The sequence below is a fragment of the Sebastes umbrosus genome, chromosome 11 (genome assembly GCF_015220745.1).
Source record: "Sebastes umbrosus isolate fSebUmb1 chromosome 11, fSebUmb1.pri, whole genome shotgun sequence".
NCBI classification, from domain to species: Eukaryota; Metazoa; Chordata; class Actinopteri; order Perciformes; family Sebastidae; genus Sebastes; species Sebastes umbrosus.
The window spans coordinates 7,552,748-7,577,670 of record NC_051279.1 but is presented as its reverse complement, the minus strand read 5'-3'; the positions used below and the strand labels follow the sequence as shown (position 1 = coordinate 7,577,670).

General features: G+C 40.7%; 1 protein-coding gene across 1 annotated transcript in view; it reads left to right on the top strand.

Annotated features, from left to right (window-relative positions):
• sh3bp5b (SH3-domain binding protein 5b (BTK-associated)) overlaps nucleotides 1-24,923 on the top strand; it is a 41,279-nt gene that overhangs the window by 6,972 nt on the left and 9,384 nt on the right. Inside the window, exon 3 of the mRNA XM_037785070.1 lies at nucleotides 5,207-5,335. Within this exon, the coding sequence (XP_037640998.1) occupies nucleotides 5,207-5,335 (129 nt within the window). The remainder of the gene's footprint in view (nucleotides 1-5,206; nucleotides 5,336-24,923) is intronic.

The window sequence follows — 24,923 nt, the reverse complement described above, 5'->3', positions numbered from 1 at the left end:
AAAGATTTTAGTTTCTTGCTCGAAGACGCTGAAGGAGGACAGATACTTGTAATCGTAGGACCTTGAACCCGGATATTCCTGTTAAAGTCCAGTGTTTCTGTTTACTCTGCTCATCAGCTGCCCACATATAAATATACAACGTGCTTAAAACCTCTATTTTTGGGCAAAAATTCCACAATAACCTTTCAGCATATCCTAATTCAAGTGCTCTGAGAGAAAACTAAGACGGCAGGACACCGGAGGACACCGGAGGACACAGAGGCACATGATTTTTTTTCAGATTACCTGTCTCATGCACTACTGTCAGGATATAGTGACCGTTTTATAAAAACGTGTTTTAATCATATTTGCTCCAACTCTACCTACTGCTGCTTTAAATCCGTTGCTGATTTCCTTCCAAGGTTAATCTCTTCTCTCCAAAATCGTTCCAAATAATTTCCCATTTTTCCACGGCGCTCCCTGTAGTTTAGTTCCATGGATTAAAATCTCAGAAGAAGCGTTAGTGTGAGATCATCATTTAACCCAAAGAAGCGTTTGATGTGAAGCGTTCATACTGCTGATGAGAGTGATTGGAGTTATAATGAGTCGAGTGTCATGGGAACCTCGGTGATGTGAGGGACGCTAATGCTCTTTCATAGCGGTGATGCAAATGGAACTAAACGCAAACTAAATTTAGCGGATAACGACAAGTTCTAGACATAACGCCTCAGGGCACTAACGTGTTGACAAGGTGGAGTGCGTCACAGCGTGAGCGTCCGAGGCCTCAGTGGGAGGACAGAGACTCTGCACTGCAGTCTGCATCAACATCAGTATAATCACAGCGACAGTGAGATACAGAGGAGACGACAGGGAGGGCGAGAGGACAAAGAAATGTCTGTTGAAATTAATTTATATAAGAAATCTTTCTCATAATTGTTGGCTGCGTAGCTTTACAACCTTTGTTCCATTTCATGCGTTATGTACAGTGCAGTCCATTAAGTATTTGCACAGTTTTGTGTTGTGTTGGTTTCGAAATGAAACGATGGCGTTGAGATTAAACTGCTGACTTTCAGCTTACATTTTTAGGGCGTTTACATCCACATTTGACAAACTGTGGGGAAACTGTGGCACTTCTTTTATAGACCGTCACCAAGGGTAAAAAAGGGTCATGATTCTTTCCTTCCTTCCCATAAAGTGAGAATCAGCACTTTAACCCCGACAGTCGTTGTTTCACTTGAGATCTAGCGTGCTGGATTAAAGAGACAAAAAAAACTGTACAGTACGGTTTCCTCTTTTGTGTCTGTGAGGTAGTTTGTGTGTCTTAGGCTGTAGTTGCACGTCTTTTCAACATGACTTTTGTCATCCGATCATGCCAACACATATTAACTGTCAAGTCTAACGGAAGCTCTGTAGATGTAGCTGATGGTGAAATCCAGCAGTCTTTCTGTTATGTTCTCTTGTTTGAGAGCCTCTAAGTTGCAGCCTGTTGTTGCCTTGAGGAAACACTAATACAATTTGTCAATAAGTGGGTTTTTGGCAAAGGATAAATAAGAAAGAGCTTTCTTTTGGGACTTTAGCACCAAGTGTCACGAGTGTCCTTTTTTAGCCTTTTAGTCTTTTAAGTCCAACAAATTAACCGGGAAACATTGTTTTTGATCTGTTGTAATTGAATTCAGCCTTCGATCCAAATCCAAAGTGGATTACCTTAAATGCCTTACAATGCAAACGTTTGCACAAGTCACAGTAAAAGCTAGCTAGCTTATTCACGTTAGCTCCAAGAGTTGGTTGGTTTTCCAGTTACCCAGATGCTTTATTTACAGAGAAAAACATGGCACGATGCGTTGCAGTAGTTATTTCATCCTCTACTAATACACATCTACACGTAATAGAAATATTGTCTTTAAGATGGTCACTGCCAGTTATGTAATGTTCATTATTTATAGGCACAGATAAGGATGTCTTTGTTATGTTGCATACTTGCCTGAACTTGATCATTTTATTTCATAATTTATTGTGCGTGGAATATTTTTGGGCCGAACTAATACACCCACTAATAACTATAAATCCAGTGACTATTCAGTTCAAATGTTACAGACACACTATCTGGCATTAATCAATCTTCACAGTCTTGTTATAATGAGATCCGCCGTCGCTGGCCTCAGAGGGTTTCTCTGTTCGGAGTTTTAAAGTTCACCAAAAGGTAACGGCTGTCTGTCAGACGCATCAAATGTCCATAGAATATCTAATGAACATGGAACAATAAGCAGACATCTTATGCTCTGGGTGAATATGAGATACAGAAGCAGAGCCTCTTTATTCTCCATGTTGCTGCCTTATTTAAAAAATGTACCTTTACATGCTGACCTTTTTTTATTTACTCAGCACTTCTCCATTATGTATGATCTTTTGTACAGTATACAGGAACTTCTGCTGCATCAGTTTGGAGACCACTTTGTTTCTGACCCACTTACTTCTGGTTGCTCTTGATTTAGGATCTGAACCTTTATTTTAAGCTGCTGGTGATTCGAGTGACAGACATGCTAGAAATGCTAATGTGAAATGTTTGGGTAAGGGTCAGCTTAAGGTTGATTTTGTGGACCATTGTGGCTTTTAGAAACTAAATGTAACACCACATGTTACAAAGCCAAACTTGCAAACCCATCATCTATAAAAAAACCCCCACTGAAAACACCATAATAATGATCAGGAGGGGTTGAAGTTGTGTAATTGTATGATATTCTGACAGTAGCATAGATATTGATTAGTTAAGGGGAAATTGTCATAGCATAGTTTAGTTGAAAGGAGCTCTGTCTTGGATGGAAGCAGAGAGAGCAGAGCAGTCCTCAGTCATCACAGAAATGAATATCTGTATTTAAATACTCCAGAAACGACAACAACGTGGAAGACGTAAAGAAAACCGAGACGTTATTCAGCAGCCGTAAACTCTTTGTATGCAGGGCGACAGCAGCCTGATAGCCTGGGGCCTCTTTCACCAGATTTGCAACATGCAAGCTGCAATTTGACTATTTTGACATGTTTCAAGAGTCAAAACAAACTCCATACTTGCGACCCGTGCATGAACATGCGAGAGCACTGAAGGTTTCACAGCTTAATCTGCAATTGTAAAACATGCCGTGCCACCAATTGTGTGCCTTTTGACTTTTGTGAAACGGACCCCATACTGACTGTTTTTTTGTTTGTTGTTGGTCAGTTTTGTGGCTATTTTTCTGGTACTTTTTATGAAGCTAGTAAATCAGCTAGTACCTATGTAGGAAGATGATATCCTCATATTTATCCAGCTTACAGAGCTCTGATTGCTCAATTGTTTCTCCACCCGCGGAAACGTCTGCCGGTGATCGCACCACCAGACCTATAGAATGGTGCAGGGATAATGTATTTTTGCAGACCAACCAGGAAGTTAGCATCGCCCTGGTTCCCTCGACAAAGAGCCAATGGGATTTTTCCATTGGGTTTTGGATTATTGCAGAACATAATCTCTGTGGCAAACACACGTTTATGATACTTACACATTTTGTTCTGTAAAATAATCTCCCCAAACGAAAACCACTTTTATGATTTTTGAAGCGTAAATACAATCCCTAGAAGTAAAAAGCTATATAAACAAATTACACCGCGGTCGCATGAATGTGAGTATACACAACAAGGCTGCAAAGGTGGACGAGTCGGCGTGATGACGTTTTGTAGTCTCACTTAGCCACTTGTTAGCAACCCGCCTTTTTAAAGACATATAAAAGCTTCACAATTCACGTGTATTTACTGATGTATTTTATATTGTAGAACAAAGTGTTAACATCTCTTCAGCTCGTGTTAACCACAGACCTTATTTCAGGCATCTAACTAAAAACCCATTCAAACAACCCATTGACTTTGAGACGAGGGAACCGGAAGTGCTTAAAAGTATGGCGCCGTTGTTTATTTGTCTATGAAAATAACACGTTTTTTTTTTTCTTTAACAGAAACAGACCTTGAATTTTGAGCTTTTATCTCACAAGCAGCTTGTTTCCTGGACCGGGCTTTGATAAGTGTTCAAGCCACAAGATTAGACATTTTACTGGAAGGGAGGGATTTGACCTCGTCCTGTTATGACATGTCAAAAACTATCTTCTGCAACACATGACCCAAGAGGTTAAATTGTCTGGAACTCCTCCCTATTCTGGAGTCCTGAAGAAGCCTCTTGGATGACATACCTTGTCTTGTTGGGACAAACACATTGACTGACATTCCTGATTGTTGCAAGGATCATAGTCGCATTTGCAAAGATGTCACAGATGTATTGCTTGCCCTGCTCTTTGTCTTCTTCAGCCTCCTCGACAGAGAGACTGTTTGAGGACAAGTGTGTTTAGCTTCAAAAGAAAGAAACCTGACACACAGTTTTTTCTTAAACTGAAGGGTATGTTTGAGGACAGCGAGGTGGAGCTTGTTTTTTTAACAGAAGAGCCTTGGGTTGAGCCCAGTGCTGCCAAAACATCCTTCCCTCTGATGTAACTTGTATAATTAAGCCCTGCTAAAGAAGGTGGGAAATTAAAGAGAATTTCCCTGCAGGGATCCATAAAGTTTCTGACTTGTTTTTCTTCTTCTTCTTGATCTGCCCCTCATGCCAATTAGACGACCATTATGAAATAATATCCGTGCTGAATGCTTATCGGTCTGAGAAACGACCCTTGATGAGTACCAATGAATGAACAAAGCTTACTAAGATGGACCGAACAGTTTTGCTTCGTACCAATTATCAGAATTATATCGGACATTCATTTTTCACTGGCGGCTGTCGACAGATTGGCCTTGATCTGTGTGTCAGTGTTTATTGGGACAGTCTTGTTCTCAGGATAGCTGTGTCAGCAGCTTTGTCTGGTACATGGTGTGAATGCTTTGCCCAGATTAGATTGAGTTTAATGGTTGGGAGCTAATGTTTGTTATCCATTATTTAGACCTACTTTTTTGTGGTTTTATGTTGGAGCTCTGGGGTTTTAGATGCTCCAGTTCTACGAATAAGTGACTCATAGCAGAGGCAGCAATAGAGCAAGTTTCATTTCCTATCAACTTTACAAGCAGCTAGTGAGATGAAAGTCAAGGGTCAAGAGCAACAACATGCATGATCAGAGGTTATAAAAGTTCAATTGAGTCCTCAAGCATTCAACTAGTTATGTTGGTATCCTTTCTTTTTGTGTTGACTTGAATTACTGACGCTTTTCCTTCTCTCTGTCAGGACGCGAGGCAGAAGTTCCGCTCGGTTCTGGTCGAGGCCACGGTGAAGCTGGACGAACTGGTGAAGAAGATCGGCAAGGCTGTGGAGGAGTCCAAGCCCTACTGGGAGGCCCGAAGGTTGGCCAGACAGGTCAGTGAACAGTGCATGCAGGGATCCACTCAGTTCTGAGGAACCAGGTTCAACCCAGTCTAATCAGGTCTTGTTTTACTGCTCCAGATCTTGGGTCTGTGTAATACCAGAATGGATCTGAATGGATCCAAACATACTCATTATCAGCTCAGATGATCACATGGTGGTTCGCAGGATAAATATGCAAGAAATTATGCTATTAATTGATAATTGTGACAAATGATGATCTAATGTTCATGTATCGTCCTGTTGGCTACTTTCAATTATTTCTTTAAATTGAGCTTTGAAGCTGATGAACAAATCATTTTTGAAATTAGTCTCCATGGCTTCACATTCGCTTTTAAACTATTATTATTATTATTATATACAGCTGCTTATTTCCACTGCTGCTGCTTGTTAATTGAGTAAAGTCTGTTGCAGATCTTTTCGGTCTCTGAATGCTGACAATTAAAAAAGCTTGGCATTTGATCATTTTACCTTCGAAGCTGCTACTAATATTTGTTTAACAACCAAGTTCTGTCATACACAGGCCTACTAATGACATATTCAGAGTGTTTAGCTCATTTATCTTTAATTGTTTGGGCATTTTAACAGTTCAAATTTGGAGAAATTTCGATGAATTACAAAAGGTCCAGACCTGAGTGTGTGTGTGTGTGTGTTTGAGTATGTTTTTAATGGGTTCCCTGCAAGTGTTTTGCATGGTTTAATCATCACTACTCGTAGATAACGTTTGTCCAGCTTTTACATGTTGCTTGTTGAAGATAAAGGATAATTTTCATGCATGAACTTGATTCTGTTTCAGTCTAGTTAATCAGTAAAATGCAGACATTAGACAAAGCTTAAAATTGGGGACAAACTGCACAATCATTTCAGACCACGATCTCAGTTCCCTTTTTGGCCTCAGCACTCAGTGTGAGTGTGTTTGTGTGCGTGTGGCTGTAAATAACGGGGGAAGCAGCCACCTGCACATCTCGATAAACGCCCACCCAGCTGTAAGGGCTCAGTCAGGGAGCGCGGGGATCGACTGGGACTCTAAAAGGCTTCATTATGTAGTTTTCTTCCCTCCCCACCTTCTGATGGGGCTCCTATAGGAAGGCTATCGGTGGCATTCAGGTTCTCACGAGGAGATAAATGATTGCTATAAATATGAGGGGTAATTTTCTGCTGCGTGCTGAAATACGGGGAATGGTGAAAGAGTTCCTGTGAAGTGATGCTGCAGTTCGACTTCTCCTTTTTTCAGCTTCAGCTTTTCATGTCCTTTTTTTTTTTTTAACCCATATGAACAACATAGTCTTATGCCACTGCTACTATTATTATGATTTAAGGATCACATGGAAATGTGAGATAGTTTTTACATTGCTGGCCAAAAAATATAAAATCCTTTGAAGAAATCAATAACATTCAGACTTGTAAAGATTGAAATATACTGTGGTTTTGCTTGTTCTTCGGGGTTAACCCCTATGTCTTTGTATTTAATGTGAGATTTGCCACAAAACCTTTAAATTTAGTAGATGATCTTATCCCAAAACTATTTATAGCTTTGTCTTTAACATCTGGGGTTCCTATGGGGATTTGAACCACCAACCTTGTTAGCATTAATTATTTAGTTTGAGACACCATGGTCATCACACAATCCATTCATTTATTCCTTATTCATTTATGGCATATCTTTCATGCAAGAAATGCAGCTTTACAATTAAGACACATCTGCAAATCAACTGCAAATGAAGACCTAAATGCTGGAGACGGATAACTTCAGTGTTTGTTTGTAAAAGTATGGTGAGAAAGAATTGTCCCCTGTGGTTGTGGTGTACCGTGCGACGGTCCTTGGGGGAACTGAGATGAGGATGTAGAGCATGTGATCGTTGTAGTTCCTTCTACCTGTCGACTCACCTGCTGGCCTGATTTATTTCTCCTCTCGACGTTTAGTTTCACTTCTTAAAGCTTCTATCTAGAACAGCTTAACTTCAACTGTGAAATCTGCTGCAAGAAATAGGTTACAGTGCCCAAACAGCAGAATTACTTTATTTATTATAGGTGTTTTTCCTCTGTTCCTAGAAAGGTCATATTATTGTTGGGAAGTGATATGTTAAGGAAAGAGACGAAGTAGGAGAGGGGAATAGGCTGTAATTCTCCTCGCAGGGAGGCAAAACATTTTGAAATCGCCACCATTTTTTACCCTCCCACGCTCTTCTTGTCAGTTACACTGCACCATCCTATCCTGTTGTCTGCGACCAGACGGACTAATTTAACTCGACATCGGTGTGACAAAAATAATCCGTTAAAGTTCAGGAAAACATTTTGGCTCGTCTCCTCGTGCAGATGATCCACTTTTTGCTCTCTTTCCTAAGTTAGGGAGACTGTCCTGTAACTTGAATGAACAGCACAAGGTAAGTAGTCCTTGTGTTGTGATTCATCCTCTTGTCCTGTTTATTGTAGCGGGCAACCGAGAGATTTGATTCACAGCCCAAAACCACTTGATGTCAGACTCGACCTGATCCAGGCCGGGTCCAATTCTACTTTACCTAATTGTTGTTCTTGATCAGTTGATATCATTTATTTGTCAAAATTAAGGCCCCATCTTAGAAGATTAGTCGACTTATTGGTCATTTTGGTCGACTAAGATTTCTTTAGTCAATTAGTAATGTTTTTAATGCTTTTTCATGCTGAATTACTTATTTCCAATAAACGTATGAGCACATTGCTGGCAAACACCAGATTTGAAGAAGTGGTGCTTTTGTGTGATTATTTGTGGAGAAACTCAGTTTTACAGAACTATTGAACTAATCAATTAGTCGACAAAACTTGAAAATGTTATGGTAAGGATAAAGGTATCCGGACTTTGGAGTCACCCACCTACATTGGGTTTGGAGGTGAGCGTGTGGAGTGTATATCATTTATACCACAGTGATTACCTTGGGGTACACTGGAGGTAAAGAAATGTAGCTCAACTGTTGCCACAATGCAGTGTCATCCAACAAGGCATATTTCTGGTAGATTTTGTAACATGGATGCCATATTTCTACTGTTAACCTTGTGATTGTCAGAACAAAAGATAAGATAATTGCTATCATACCAGGAACCACACACCCTCACCGACGCAGTCCATTGATGCTACTGATGTTTTGCCATCTTGCTGTGTTGCCATGTAACGTCGTGAGCAGCCAGATGAAGGATGGGTCTGTTGCGTCTGTGCTTCAAAACAGAAAATGGATCTCATCTCGTCTTCACATAACTGCAATATGCACCCCACTGTTTTCTCCGGTCCACAGATGCAGACTCTATTAAGCAGAGCCATTATCTGTTCTTAGTCTGAACACTGCTGGCTCAGCGGATAATTCATTGAAATTAACTTTGAAAGAAAGTATTGAATACTCCATATGGATAACTACAGCAGTAATAGTGTACTATTACACTTTGTAACATTGTACATTCATGTTTCTACCTGAACATGTATTTTTAGTTAAAGCATCTTGTTCAAGGACACTTTCCTCCTTTATCTCCCAAATCCAATTTTGCCTCAGCAGGTCTGACATTTGAAACCAGTGACTTTGAAATCACAGCCAGCTCCTCTATCTTCGCCGTAGCCGAATCCACTGGCCTATATAAACGTTTCCCATCTGGTGTATTTATCTGTGCTCGCTCTCCAAATGCCCCCGAGGGTAGATTTAGCTTTTGTTACGCTTTATATCAACAGAGAGGGATAAACGTCAGTTTTGCTAAGCCGGCCTTGTTCTGCTCTCGAATCTTTTCATCACCCGCCTCACTCTCTGTCCTTCCTTCATACTTAGTGTCTTTCTCTTTGTCTTTCCCTTTGTGTTTTCCTCTCTCTCTGATGCAGTGGAGTTTTTATCAGATCTCTGCAGTCATTCTCTGCACTAGTCCAGCACCCGATCATTTATAGTCTCCCGGTCAGTAAGTCTGGGAAGGAACGTTCTGGATGAGATTTTTTGGAGTCTGAGTTGTGGTGGTGGCTGGTCATTTGTTGGCGTTAGCGGACTCCATTTCTAACCGAACGTTAACTATGGTTGCACACTGTTGGCCGTGTACGTGGAGCAGAAAATAAAGGAAATCGCGAGCACGCATGACGTCACATCCGTTGGATTTTCCCGGAAAAAAACGACCAGCACTCTTCACGTTAAAAGCGGTCTACAGGCTGATAGAAGAAACCCAGAAAGTCGCGGAAGTTCTCATTTTTTAGGTTAGGTTAGAACCTGTTCACACATTGGCAATAAAAAAAATGATTAAAAAACGTTTATACGTGTAGAAACTTACATATAGTCCCTTTTTAAATAATTAGTTTAGTCTATAAAATGTTTAAGAGTAGTTGTCATGTCTTCAAATGTCTTGTTTTGTCCAACCAACAGTCCAAATCCCCAAAACATACAATTTACAAAGATATATAAAGCAGCAAATCTTCACTTTTCAGAAGGTACAACCAACATTTGTTTGATATTTTTGCTTCATAAACCAGTGTAACTTTTTACAGTTTAACCATAGATACTGAGCGCTCATTACAGCAAAAAAAAAGCAAAAATCTGTTAATGCTTTTGGCATCATAATCTAGTTGCAAAAGGGGAGCAAGAAGGTTGGTGGTTTTAGAGACTGGTGATTTTTTTTGCAAGGTAACCATCCTGTTGCAACGTCCTCAAGCAAACTGGAGTTATAAAGCTGATCCTGCACTTTTGACTTGCTGGGGAAAATTAAATTTTACAGCAGGGATCAATGAAGTTTAGTATCACATTATCAGGGTGATGGTAAAGCAAAATAAAAAATGTGCTGTGCAAGATATAATAAAAGTTTAAAAAGCCCTAAAACTTGCCCAGGTTGATCGGGGGACATTTGGATTTTTTTTTTAGCCACGCTAGCAGGGATGGAAATGTTGGTCAGTTGTTGGTCCACCACTTTGGTTTCAAGTGAAATATGTCTATAAAGTGGATTGCCATGAAATTTGGTTCAAACATCCGTGGTCCCCAGAGGATGAAGCCTGCTAACTCCGGTGATCCCACCTACTTTTCGTCTAGCGCTACCATGAGGTTGACCTACTGTACAAAGACGCAGCTCTACATGCAAGAAACAATGATATACATCTGAGAATAATTAATAAAAATTATTGTTGAATGTGAATAGTGTTGTGGGAAAATTCCTTATTTCATGGGCTATTTGAGATTTATACATTATTATTACATACTATTATTCTATCTAAAACTGCAATTTGTAGATCAGATTTAGGGGACAGAGGAGGATCTATAAGAGCGAAGGACGGTCGGCTCTACTTCTTGCTCAGCATGAACAAATTGGCCCCAAATTCCTCGCAGGGATTTAGTATCTGTCCATCTTGTCTTGTTTTCCTTGTCGATCATATCTATCTCTAAATGAGCCGCTGTCCCTTCAGGGCATTCAGATCTTTAACAACACGGTGCAATCCTTAAACCCCCTGCAGCGCTGTAGACATTTATAAGGCACACATCTGGTATATACTGTGATACCGATTTTTTTTTTTTATTAACAGATTGGGAGAAAAAGGCTGTTAGAACTGAAATAGAAATGGCTGAAGTCAAGTAAAGACAGTTGCTTGTTGGAGGCTGTGGGTGTCTGTTAGTAATGAAGCTGTTATCAGCTTTTGAGAATCTCGTAAATGGCCCCTGACACAATCAGGCAGAACTCGCATAAATCGCCTTCATGTCTTTTGCTTTAATGATTTTCCAGCTAAAAATATCTCAAATTAAAGACACAGTCTATTTGTCAGTGTCTCTGTACAGTGTAGAACCCAGTTTGCAGTTTATTTGCTTTTTGTTTGTTAGCTCACAGTCAGATTGACTTCAGCAGAAGTTTGATTTTAATGTTATCTTGCTGTGTTATTGACTATTGGATCTGTTTAAGAGGGAGGGAAGGAAAGCTTGGCAACTCTTTCTTTCTTTGTTTTGTCTTGTTTTTGTTTGTTTATTTCCTCCTTTCTCTGTCCTTTTATTTTTTCCTTTCCTTGATTACTCATTTTCTTCTTTATTGCTTAGTACATTTGAAGCTTTTTCTTCCTTATTTCTGATCTTTCCTTCTTTACCTCCTATTTCCATTGTTTCCTTTTCCTCAACCTCTTTGAACACCTCCTTCCTGCTTTTATCTTTTATAAAAGCCCCTCCTTCATTTCTTTAATTGGCTCCTTTTCACCTTCCTACAGTCATTCTTTATTTTCACTTTGACATTTTTTCTCTGTTCAGTTTTGTCCTCCTTTCTCCATCGTAACAGTATGAACACAATGTTTATCTTGACTCACTGTTTTGTTCGCATGCTTAGAAAATCCTTCCCGTGCTCCCTCCATCGCTCTCCCACTCAGTTTGATAAGAAACACATTATTTACGGTTTCAGATAAGCAGCAGGCAGCGCCCAGGGAGTGGTGGCAGCAGTGGGTGGAGACTCGGTTTGACCTTGTCTCCAGGTAGAAGATAAAATACAGACCTATAACTCTGAGAGCGTGCGATAATCTACATTTGCATATCGGGCATCTCGCTGCCAGCTAATGATTCATGAGTGAGTCCTTATGTAGGAGTATAATAAGGGTTTCCCCAATTAGCTCCCCCCTAGGGCCTTGACAAATAATTGAAAGTTTTGGAATTTGAAAAACAAAATAAGGCAGTTTTATGTCCTTAGAAGTACTTAATTCTAACAGGGCTGTACCGAGTAGTTCGAAACTTTGAAGCTTTCTAAATCAACATTTGAATGCTGCACGGCTTTTTTTTGGATGTCTGTTCATTGTGTTTAAACTCAGCATTTCTGCACAGTTGCAGATAAAGATCAGGCTACACTAATATTATCAGCATTATACTATTTGTAGAATTAGATTCCAGTGGTGGATGCGTAGGATTGTTTCCAACTCGTGTGATGCAAACATGTCCAGTAACTCTATAACGTTGTAAAGTCACAATGTATTGAAGAAAGATAGATCGATATTTCAGAAAAAATTCACATGTTTTTTATCTTACGAAATATTCTGCTTAAATCCATATTTGTTGGTGTTTAGCCTTTCAAAAACATTTTCACTGAGGTCAAAAAAAGTTTGCTCTCCCGCTTGCCATACACAAAGTGAGGCACGTATTAATGGGCTGGTCCAGCAGCAATCTGACACCATAGATTACATTTATATAATCATATAAATATACCACATTAAGAAAAAATATATTTTTTAGGGTGATGTCTTAAAATGTGACGAGACATTCGAAGCGTAGTTCGAAAACCTTTCGGTACAGCCCTAGATTTTAAAAATCACTACACAAATGCACTATTTCCTTCACCTTTGTGAGGGAGTCCAGTGATTGTGGTGACTCATCTGAAATTGAATTTGGTCTGTTGTAACTGCTTGTGTGACTGAGCCCTTTGAATCTATGAGCAGATAGGACTCATTAGCTCAAGGACACTTTGGGTGGACACACTAAAAGTTGCATGAATCAATCTTGTGACCTTCCTGTAAGAGAACAGTGTTTCTGACCACTAAAATGAAATAGATTTAACCTTCTCTTTTCCCCTTTGATCTCCCTGGGGAAGGTTTGTCAGGTGGTCCAATAAAAGAAAAAAAAAAGAGATGCACTTATTGTTGACCTGAACGCCAGTCGAGGAAATGGGTCAGGGGTGACGAAGCTGAAAAGTTCGTGAAGCGATCGCTTGAGTGCACAGCGCTTGAAAGACGCACGTTTTTAAGTGCTGACTCCGCTGGGACGGAGCGGGGCTGCCATATCCGAAGTTAAACCTTCAGCAGAAGTGTTTTTTTAACGTTATGAAATATGCATCAGGCTCACTTTTCATTCCACCTCACCTCCCAAGACTCAAGGCTGGGGATGGAAATAAGGCAGTCAGGATGTTGGAGTGTTTTTGTGTTTTGAATCTCACTGCTAATACAGTATGTGAGGAAATCAAATTGTTCAGTGTTTTAAATTTCATTTTTGTAGCATGTTTACAGAGTCACAGACATGTCAATCCAGTTTGTGAAAGTGTTGTTATTCTGTTATTTGTAGGTAGTCCATTTTTCTATTTTGGAGCTGAATCACTTGAGGGTAGTTAGTATGAGGGTCAGGCGATTGAGCGGAGCAGCAATGAATAGCGGTACTCTAAATACTGGTTTTGTATTATGATGGAGAATTAAAATGAAAGTGGATGACTCAGTCCCTCCTCATCAATGTGACAGCTGCAGAAGCTGATTTAAACCAGCAGCCCACTCAGCCGGCAGCAGCACACTATGAGTCTGCAGGTTAGCTGAGGCCTGCTGAGAGAGAGAGGATTTAGAGTTGGAGTTTGAAAGACAGTAAGGCAGATTGAGTTCAAGATAAGAATGCACATGATTTGGATGGAGGATGAAGCAAGCGTGGAGCAAATTTGCAGATGGGATGATGATTTTTAAGGGATTTCTTGTGACAAGTCTGACGCATCGATGCAAGACAAATCTGGTTCCTGGAAGATGAGGAAGAAAAATGCACACAGATACAGTATAGTCTTTATCTTTGTCTGAGTTTCAGACAGGGATGCAGCTTATGCATTTTCAACCGATACGCTGACAGATAATTTCCTGCTTCTCTTGGCCGATACCGAAACAACACAACCAAATGTAACTGACATCACTATTGTTACAGTTCTGACTATTCAAATGTTCATTCATTTTTTCCAGCAAGGTACATCAAAAAACTTGTATTGCAAACTGAAAGTGTGTTGTTTTACTCTGAAACTGTATAATACATTGTATACATAGGTCATTAAAAATGACTGAATCAGCAACTAAATAATTGTGTATAAATATATTTTTTTTACCTTTTTATTATCAAACAAATAATGAATCTACTAATCATAGAAAAGACCAAAAATATACACATTTTGGCCCCATTTTAGTATCAGAATGAAGTACAGTTTGGATAGCAATCTTTGCACCATGAACATTAAACCAAATCTAATATAATATTACTCGAGAGGAGAGGATGGTACAGTGTGATATATTAAAACAAAAAGAATGTCCTGAAAGATAATACATCTCAAAACACTTTCCAAAGCGTGTTAATAGGATTTGTTTTTAAACCCTGGGCTCATTTCACATCTTGAAAAATGTGTGCTCTTTTGGGTTGACATTAAGCTCGACCACCTCCTGCTCGTCGTCCTCAGATGTTAGATGTGAGCTTGTCCTCGGTGACCGTGACGGTGGCCTGAGTTTGAGCAGATGTCAGGGGATTAGTCAGGACAAGGAGGGGGGGGAACGATGAGCAAATCCAAGCTGGTCAGACGACGATATGCTAGATTTGGAAGGGAAGATTTGATGCGGTAGGAATAGAAAGCTGTGAGTCAGGAGAGGAAGGATGGAGTGAGAGAGAGCAACAAAGACATGCTTAACTTAACGGATGTGATTGTTTTGGCTGGGTGTCAGTAGTGAATGCCAGAACCTGTGTAGTCACCCATCCTCTCCCATCAGACAGATGGGACTGTGGCTGAGTGGAAGGGTGAGGTTGGGGGGCAGGATGCTAAGCTGATGAGGAGGTGGGGTGGGGTGTGGGTGTGGCAATATGGCAGAGTGCTGGGCCAACAAAATCAAAACGAGGCAAACAAATAATTACATTTAAAACACAGTTGTAGCTACAGTATACCAAATGCAATTTTCTACTTTTACCCTAATAGCTATCCCAGCTTCTTTCTATTTCCTTGCTGCTGTGCTGTCTAGACCCCATCATAACATTTTGTTCCCATGATTGTACATCAATTCATTTCGTCCAGTTATTGAAGAGGGAAAAAGCTCCCTGAGCCAGTGAGTTTGCTAAATGTCAGTTAGCAAGCTCCAACGGGACAATAAGTCCAGGCAGGTTAGTCAAAGGACGAGTTTCTACCATTGTCTCGTAACTGTCTGCAGTTTATACTCTAACAGAAGGGGTTAAACAACAATAGATGGTTCAGCTGATAAGCTACAAAAGCTTTTTTATTTACATATATTAATTTCTTTACATATGAATCAAACTTATTTCTCTTGCTTTCAGGTCGGTCTTTTTCTCTCTCTAGTTATTTTCTTTCCTTTCTCTCTCTCTCTCTCTGTTTATCTCCCTCCCTCCCGGTTTTTGGCAGGCAGTGCACGTCACATCAGACACTAGCCACGGGGAATGCTGCTGATGGGTGGAGTGAAAGATGGATGGATGGACTGAAAGATGGATGGATTTGGAGGTTTAGGGGGGAGAGAGGCAGAGGAAGCTGCTGCAAGGTCGAAGCCATCTGGTTTGGCATTGACCACCTGGGATGCTGTGTGTGTTTGTTTTGTGTGTTGTGATGCCACTGGCTTGTCAGCTGTTGCATAATATCTCTGGCAGGCACATCGTTGGAGCGGCTCTGACAGTGCTTTGCGGGTTTCCTTTTACTTTTGACTACGACTCACTGAGAACATTCAATTTGGGGTAAAGACAGATTCACTTCTCCTGTTTATGGACCAAATATGGTGTCACCAATGTCCACTATTGGACACTCCTCTTGCCTCTGCCAGTTATGGAATGTGATTGGCCATTTTTGACACAACCATTTCTGTCACTTTTGATGTGAGCAAACGAGTGCAACACTTTGACTCTTCCGGGAGAAAGACTTCTGAAAATGTGTGCAGTTATCCCCTTATTTACTTACTTACGATTATAGCATTTCGACCCTCTATATGGCGGCTGGCTTTTCACTCCACCTGCAACACTTTCGCCTTCTGACGAGGTCAGACAACTTGTCGTACGAACGAGTCATTTTCTAGCATTACCCGACCCTTACGGCCAATTCACTAACAGTCCCTGTGTGAGACTTGTATATGTAAATTGTATTTTCTAGTCTTAAAAAGCTTTGTTTGCCATCATTAAAATAATCAGGTTTTTAGTAAAACACCAGTACCAGCGGACTAAACCTTGCGCTAACTTTTCCTTTGAAGCCAGCAGTCCTACTTCTAAGCCCGGACGTATCTGGGTTAATTTCCCTATTAAAGACCGTGAAGAGGACATCAGAGGATGAGGCTGCCTCCCTGCTGCTGAAGTCATGTTTGGTTTGTTCAACCCTGAAGCTCTCTCACATACAGTATCTAGGCCAGTCGCAGTTCGTTCACCTCTCTCCTGGAATACACGACACATCAAATGTGGCTTCGCTGAAGGCTGGGGCTAGTGGGGCATGCTGGGACAGAAAGGACGCCACGTTTGCAGCGCTCGCATGGCGTCTAACCGCCGTGCGTAATAGACGTTATTGTCCCAGATTGTGCTTCCTCTTTAGAGGAAAATAATTACCAGACCTGATCGCGGAGCTGAGATATAGATAATCCAATTTCCTGGAAAATTGGCCAAATCAGGTCACTTTGAATACAGATACTGTCCCCTCCAACCTTCCAACCTTCTCTTTTGTTAATTGTGGCAAAGATTTAGGATTAGATTTAGGATTAGTCAGAATCGTTGGACTCACTAGACAACTTGTCTCCCCCTGGATCAGTCTGTCTTGGTGCCTCTGAGCACTCCAGTTACTGCTTACCATGAATGTAAAGATGGGTATTCTCCCTGGAGGAAGGAAGCAGAAGTGTGTACGTGGCAGTGCATTTCATTTCCACACTTTGAACTGTGAGCGTGTCTCGTTGTTATCGTCATGGTGACGATGTGAAGGTCAATGGAAAGCCTTTTATGATCTAAAGGCTCATTTCCCCAGAACGTCTTTCTTCGACAGCTCTGACTGATGATGACACTTCTAACTGTCCTCTCTGTCTGTCCTCCCATCTGTCTTCCTTTGTCTCTCTCTCTCTGCTGGGGTTTGACCGATAATAGTCTTTGAAAGCCATTATGAGTGTTTGACTGAAGTCAGAGATAATATAGATCAAATTTTTGATTGGCTATTATTACATTCTTCTGTACATACTTGTAACTTGTTTCTGTATCCGGAGGCATTGTGTGTTTTTGGGTTGTTCGTCCGTCCGTCCATCCATATGTACTATCTCAGGAATGTCTGGAGGGAATTTCTTCACATTTGGCACAAGCATCCACTTGGACTCAAGGATGAACTGATAAGATTTTGGTTAAGGTCACTGTGGCCTCACAAAGCACGTTTTTGGCCGTAACTCAAGAATTCACAGGCTAATTATGACAGGTTCACACAAATGTCTAACAGGATAAAATAATGATGTCATGACATTTTGGATAGACGTAAATGATGTAAACTACAACTTGACTGGTTGGCGGAGGCAAACAACCGTGAGGCGGTAATTCTAGTTTCTCTTCCTACACCAGTAATAATTATTGTCTCAGTTTACTAGCTGGTATTTTTCAGCACACTCTTTAATATCTCAGAATTCTTGGGCTCTATTGAGTCTCATGAGCTCAGCAAACCGTTTGAGTTCTTGGTGACTTTTTTTAAAATTATTTTATTCCACGATGACCCCTGAATGAATTATATGGACATAGTTTACATGTAAAAATAACAGAATAATAACAGCGACACATGTTGTTCAGTAATGGGCAAATACCTTGCAATAAAAAAAGACAAATTAATATATAAACAAACAAATATACAAATGAGCATCAAGAACATCGTGGTCAATATTCAGTTTTTTATTTAATATTTATATTAATATTTAATAATATGAGTTGTTCTGGTGGCTTATGTCACGTGATTTAATTGTGCTTTGCCTTAATGCTGAGACGGAAGATGAATTTAGTTAACAACTAGTAGGACAAATGTTTCATTTCATTGCCCACATCCCCCTGTAATATGAATCTTCTCCCAATGAGGCTAAAATAAAGATGTTTTCTTTTTTTTATTTCAACATATTTTCTAGTTTCTTTTCCTACTCAAATATTATGACAGGAATTTCTTTTGTTAAGAATCGACAGAGTGAATATCAGGATTGGTAAAGTCTAATCAACTATGCTCACTCTATCTTTTCCTCCTCCTGCCTTCATCCTTCTTTTTCCAATTCTTCTCTTTGAGTTGATAAGCTAACAAAGCATGTTTTCTCTGTTTAAGGCTCTCTTGAATAATTGAAGCGCCTGTAGAGCCAAATTGCCTTTTCTCCCTGAGACGGAGAAGGAATCGCAGCTCGGTGTCTGAGGCTCTGCATTACTTACACATCACTTTCCCTCTGGAGGATCGTCTGTCTGAAAATTTCATGGGCCGCATGCAGAGTGATTAAAATATGAAGCAGCTGAGCAAATGAGAGAAAGATAGAGGGAGCGAAAGAGACGATGCTGAGAACAGAGATGGAGAGAGGTGTAGAGGGAAAGATTAGGCAAGAAATGGAGGGAAGGAGATGTAAAAGAGGCAGAAATGCGTCAAGCAAAAGAGATTAAGTGGGATACAGAAAGTGACAGATGAAGAAGGGAGAGAGAAACTAACAGCACAGAGGAGGGACAATGTGATGGAGGGAGGGATGGTAGCGAACGATGGAGATGGATGGAAGGAGACGGGTGGATAAAGATAGAAACGGAGGGGGAGAAAAAGTTGAAGCGAGATGAGATGAGAGGGCAGGAGAGAGAGAAACTGATGGGCGGAAAAACTGTTTGATGGAGGGAAGATGGAGAGAGAGGATGATAATAGGAAAGAGTAACAAAAGAGATGGAAACTAAAATATCAGAAATAGAGAAATGAGACACTTGAAGGTATATTTTCTCGTCAAGCTCGGTCACACTGTGATGCAGCACTCACACCCTGTTAAAAGCAGAACTGGCCTGTTGTGGAACCGACACCTTTCTTGACTAAGCTCAGACCAAGAGAAGAAGCAGTGACGTACGCTGTGAACTGTGAAGCCACACTGAGATTAAAGGAAGATTAATATTTAGAGAAATTGTCTCCTGTCTACATACTTTTGTCTACTTTGGTTACTGGTCTGTTTTCCATAGTATGGACTCCTTCCAGACAGTGTGGGTGTCTGTGCTACGTTAGCAGCTCTAGCGTCGCCGGTGGCTTTTGTGCCACACACATACGGTCTGTCAGCGCGGCATAACTTTGGCGAGTGTCCGACAGACCGTGTGTGCGTGTGGCGGCGGTGAGTGAGGTTGTTAATGGCATTATTGATGTGAACGTAGCTGTAGCAGCGTGTGTACAGTTTATTTGTCGGTGAATAAATGACACAACTCCTCAGCTCAAGACGGGAGCCAACTTCCTGTATCTTGCAAAGCCGACTCTCTCTTAAGGTGGGCTCTTAAATTGGACCAGCTTTTCTCCTTAAAGTGACGATCCCCTCCTCCGAGTTTTGCTCAGCTTTTTAATGAATTGTTAATATTTCTTTTTACCGTTTAACCAATAGTGTTAATCGATGCTAGTTGCTGAATTAGCTAGATGCTTAATGTCGATTAACAGTTGATTATTAGCATTCCTACTGTGTAGGGAGGAGGTCGGGATGAATGGGTGTGTCAAAAAACACAGGTCTTTTCCCTAGGAGACCGCTGTTCGTAGTCAAAGTTGATCTGCCACATGACTTCCATACATAAGTTACAGCACATAAGCCGACAATGCGAGACGTTTTCATGTTTTATTCATCCATATCTTACTTTCTGCATCTTTTATTTCCTTCCACTCATCTCACTCCCTCTTTAATCCTCTCCTTCATGCAGCTGAATGATGACCGCATTGATGTTTTACTTGCCTGTAGTGGACATGTTGACACTGCAATGAAAAACTGGGACAGAGAGAAAAAAAACAGCTGAAGCTTTATTTTCAGGCTGTATTCAGTTGTTTGTCTGTTGTTGTGCTTCATTTGTTCTGTAGTCTCTCTCTGAAAATCCGACACGCTTCGCTTCAGTCGTCCTTTTGCTTTGTGCATCTTGGTTTCACTTATAAAACTCCTCAACCATGAAAAACATGACCAAACGTTGTGCTTTTCAAAGAATACGCAGTACCAAAACCATATTGGTCACCGGTTACAGCTAAATGTGTGATTTATTTTTAATGAAGTTCGGTAAAGGGATTGCATTTTAAACAGGGTAGTGTTTACTGGGAAGACATTAACCTTGATTTTCTTTAGAGGCAGACCAAGCAGAGGGCTTAATGTTTGTGCTGACAGAGTGAGGGAGGCTGAGGGTGGGCTGGATGAAGAGGGAGTGAGCACGTGTTGGATGGCTTTCTCATGGGCAACGTGACAAGAAAGGAGGAGGAGGAGGAGGAGGAGGAGGTAGGGAAGGAAAACAAGACTAAAACTGTGAAGCACAAGCGGCCCTGAGAGGCTGCAATCATTAGATGGGTGACAGATGGAAATACAACTCAGATCTTTTCTCAGATCTCAACTATAATCAGCCTCATCATTTCCTCTTTAGTTTCCACATGGTGGTAACAGTGGTAAAGAGAAAAGGAAGCTGTCACCCAAGCCGGGTCTATAAACAACATGGATGCTGTTATTTAGCAAAACCTGCTAAGCGTATCATATTGTTATTTAGCTACGTGGTGATGACGTTGGTGTAGGTGTGTAGCAGCAGCCTGCAGTGTAGGTACAGGTTGTTAGTATGATGGGATGCAGCCGGTAGCCACGGTGACGGCGTTGATGCAGACCCCGATTACTGTCTGAAACCTTAAGCTGAACTAAACAACCTCAGCTGTACCTACTGTATGTTAACATACCTACAGACATCAGATGTTTACAGGTAGATGGTTAGCATGCCAAATAATTTGTTAGTATGTCAACATGCATTAGAAAAGCGGTATTGAACGGCAAAGTTTGATAAAACTTCCTCAGTGGAATTTGGAAACGCTTTTGCCGAATAAATTCTGACATAGCGAACATGACTGATCAGCTGTTTCTGCTGTCGGCGTCTTTTCGGATATATACTTATATTGTCTTCGTCTCCAGATAGCATGAAACATGGACAATACCAGCTGACATGAAAAAAAACGATTAAAACTTGCCCAATTGAAACTAATTCCTGAAGACCTCTCTCATAGATGGTTAAATGACCAAGCCGACTTGTTTTAGTTCCAGTTCACAACGTCTACTTACAGCCATGCATAGCCTATACCGCCAACTTCTGACCAAACTACGCTGTAGCTGTAGCTGTAGCTGTAGCTTTACAAACCAGTTGCTGAAAACACAACTAATCAGCATTTCTTTTTATGTGATATTCCAAAAAAGGTTGCTTAAAATTTGCTTGATAATTAAATGGAAACGCCACTAATGAGTTCCCTCCATCGTTCCCAAGCCTTGGTCTTAGCGTTAGCCTATCAGCATGCAAATCAGCATTAATACTAAGGTACAACTGAAGCTGACGAGAATTAATTTTTGGCGCCATCCTCTCAGGAACTGAAGAGTCAGTGGGGGTTATAAAAGTCATTAGGATTCGTCATCTGGAGGTCATGAATGTCTGAAAAAGATTTCATGGCAATTACTCCAATAGTTGTTGGGTTAATGTCTTAGACTGGCTTCATCAGTAACCTTCGCCAGTCAGTCTCGGCTGTACTTTGAGTTAAATGCTAACAGCATTATCTTGCCTAATCGGTGCTTTCAGCTGCAAACGCAACTGCAAAGCTGCAACTGGAGCCTCTTAAACACCACGATCAAGCATGTTGTTTGAGAACAAAACCGGACGATGACTTGACTTTTGTTGCTCAAGGGACACTTTGAAAGGGGGACAAGGACATGTTGGGTCAGCACATGTTGGCTGTAGCGTGGTCTTCATGTTAGAGAAAATGACATACATTGATATCCGTTTCAAATACTGCTAATGCGACCGGGGCCTAACAGGGAGGACAGTAACACAGAAGACAGGAGACATTACTGTAGTAACACATGGCTCTCTGTAGCACTCAGTCAGCGTGGAATACAAAGCCGAACACATGACGGCAACAAGGCAGAGGTTGTTTGTTTCTTGCTGTGCTGGCATGTTGATGACCATCGATAATGACATTACGGAGAGCATGCGGTGATGTCAGAGCGTCTGCAGGCTAGAGGTGGACCGAGAGAGCTGATGGAAGACAGATTCTGGATCTGTGGATTGAAACTGCTGATGACTGACATGTTCTTACAAATATTCAGTGTATTTAAAGCTCACGTTGCATCGAATGCATCAGTATAATGTAAATAAAACAATGATCAATACACATGCGTACTAATTATATAGGTTCTTTAGTCTGCTTCAGACGCTAATGCACACAAGTAAACTCACTCCCTGATTATTATTTGTATCTAGAAGGTCTCTACATGGGTCCCTGCTGAACCCCTGTAGACAGCAACCCAGAAACAAACAGCAAAGTTTGTACAGTAACTCAACCGGCATAAACTGGGTCAGTAGAATCAACTTCTGATCTAATATTCAGTAATCTGTCCTCAGCTGCTCCATATTCATGTTTTCCTCACCGAGCCTGAGAAATCTATCTCCCTGTGCAGTTTTCTACAGTCTGCATTGGTTTATTTATTTCCCCACTTCTCGCTGAGCTCTTCCTCTGAGTCGAGGTATTTGCTTCAAAACTTCAGAAAACTTGTCAAATTCTCAGAGAGAGAGAGGTGAGCTGGGATTTACTTACAACACATCACATCGGTGATGATTCATCACATTTACATGATGTTTTTAGGGAAGTTTGACATCCTGTGCTGTACGTTTTTATTTGCACACACACCGCTCTCACGCAGGCATCCTCTCTCACTCAGTCAGTCACATGGAAAGACCTTATTCTGGGTTAAAGTCAGCTCCAGTTAACTCACCAGTTGAGGGAAGGGAAGGGTTAGTTTAACGCTTCTGACACCATCCTGCACACACACGCCTTCTTTGTCAAACACTCTCTGGTTGTGTCACTCTTTTCAGTGCCTGTGAAGGTGTGGCCTTAGTAGGACTGTAGGCTCGTAAATAAGACATCTACATTACATACAGTAGGATTCATCACAGCATCATTAGCATGTACTACCCATAATTTATTTTTCATAAAAACTAATTTGTGTGGTCTCTTCTTTACAGTATGAGTTTCAGTGACAGAGAAGTGGCAAAAAATGTACCTGGTTGATGTAAAATGTAATCTCATAACTTCCACTTATTTATTATTAAGTGTTAATTGGGCTATAACTTTAATGTTTTAACTAACTAAAGGTAGGGATGTCACGGTGAGGAGATTTTCCCACCTGTTCATAAACTTGTGACGACACCGGTGTAACCGATTACAGCGGACATTTTTCAAAAAAAGATGACGGTTTGTCATGTTTGACAATTTAAGAGATCATTTTGCAAGTCAAGAAAGTCTCCGTTTTTGTCGTATCATTTAGTTTTGTGTTAAACTGCTTGGTGAACTACATCCCTTATCTCGCACAATAAACGTCACCAACACTAGCTAACTAACTTAGCTATGTTCCACGCATAAAATGAAACGTTATCTTACCTGATGTGTTTTATCCAGCGTCTCCTGGTTTTTTTATCGGCCGGGAAGCGAAAGAACAAGCGAGTCATGTTGGTGGTGTGAGTACATCCCAGTAGGAAACACACAATAATCGCAGCTTCAGTGAGAGAGACTTCACTTACGCGACTTTTGAGTGTGTCGTCTTTCTAATTACGTATATTCACAGACTTATACTTCAACAGTTTTACAACAAACTGCACCTTTCTTGACTTGCAAAATCATGTTTTAAATGTACAAACATCATATGTGTGATTCATGGCGTAATTCAAATGGAATAAAAAAAATATTTGTCTCTCGCTGTTGACTACCGTTCATATTTTTTCCAAAATAAGGTCCCATGGCGGTCTACCGGAAGGGGAGGGACTTTGCCTCTCTATACGGGTCAACAGTTAAAACATTTACAGGAGCATTTTGTCACATGATCATAACAGTGCCTGTAATCAGTAAATGTAATGCCACTTTAGAATCCCACGATTGCAGCAGAACATTTTGTAACTTTTGTATACTACTACTTTAATGTCTGATTAAAATGTAGGCTAAATTGGCCACAAATACAGGTTTGGAGTTCCTTTTATAACCGTGATTTGATTTGCAAAGAAATAGCATTAACATAAATGAACCACAGGAGGATCAAAGGATATAACAGTGTGTCCTTCAAAACGGGTCTAAACTCAGTCATGGTGACCTGTTATGATGTCTGCGCCCCTGGAATGAGTCACAGCTGGTGTCTTCGTCCTGTCTGTGTCTATGTATCTCTTCCACACAGACACACAGTCTGCAACAGCTGGAGTGAATGTTTTGTGTGAGTGTTGCAGCCTGGAGGCTACAGCAGCAGCACAAAGCCTTTACAGCTTCTCTGCAGCCATTTTTTATTGGCCTGCAGCGTTTTGCTCTGAGCACTGCAGCTGATGTGTTCAGGCAGAGCTGACATTAGATGCGTTTCCATACATCTGTTTTTATGTGCATGAAAAGGAGAAATGGCGATAATTTCAAAACTTTAGCTGAGGTGGAAAAGTTGGTGTATCGATAAAAGCAAAATGTGACAAAGTGCAATGGTCTCCTCATCGCTCAACACAGATCTGATGTAACCTTCCTCACATTAATACATGAAACAAACAGAAATGTCAAATTTGTGTTGCGCCGCTTGTGGGAGTGAATTTGCAGCTGTTGTGTGAACATTTAAGCTGTTTCGTAACTAAATGATGTTTCTTTATTATAGCTGAATCACTGCTCTATAGAGAACATTTGAAAGTGATATCTTCACTGC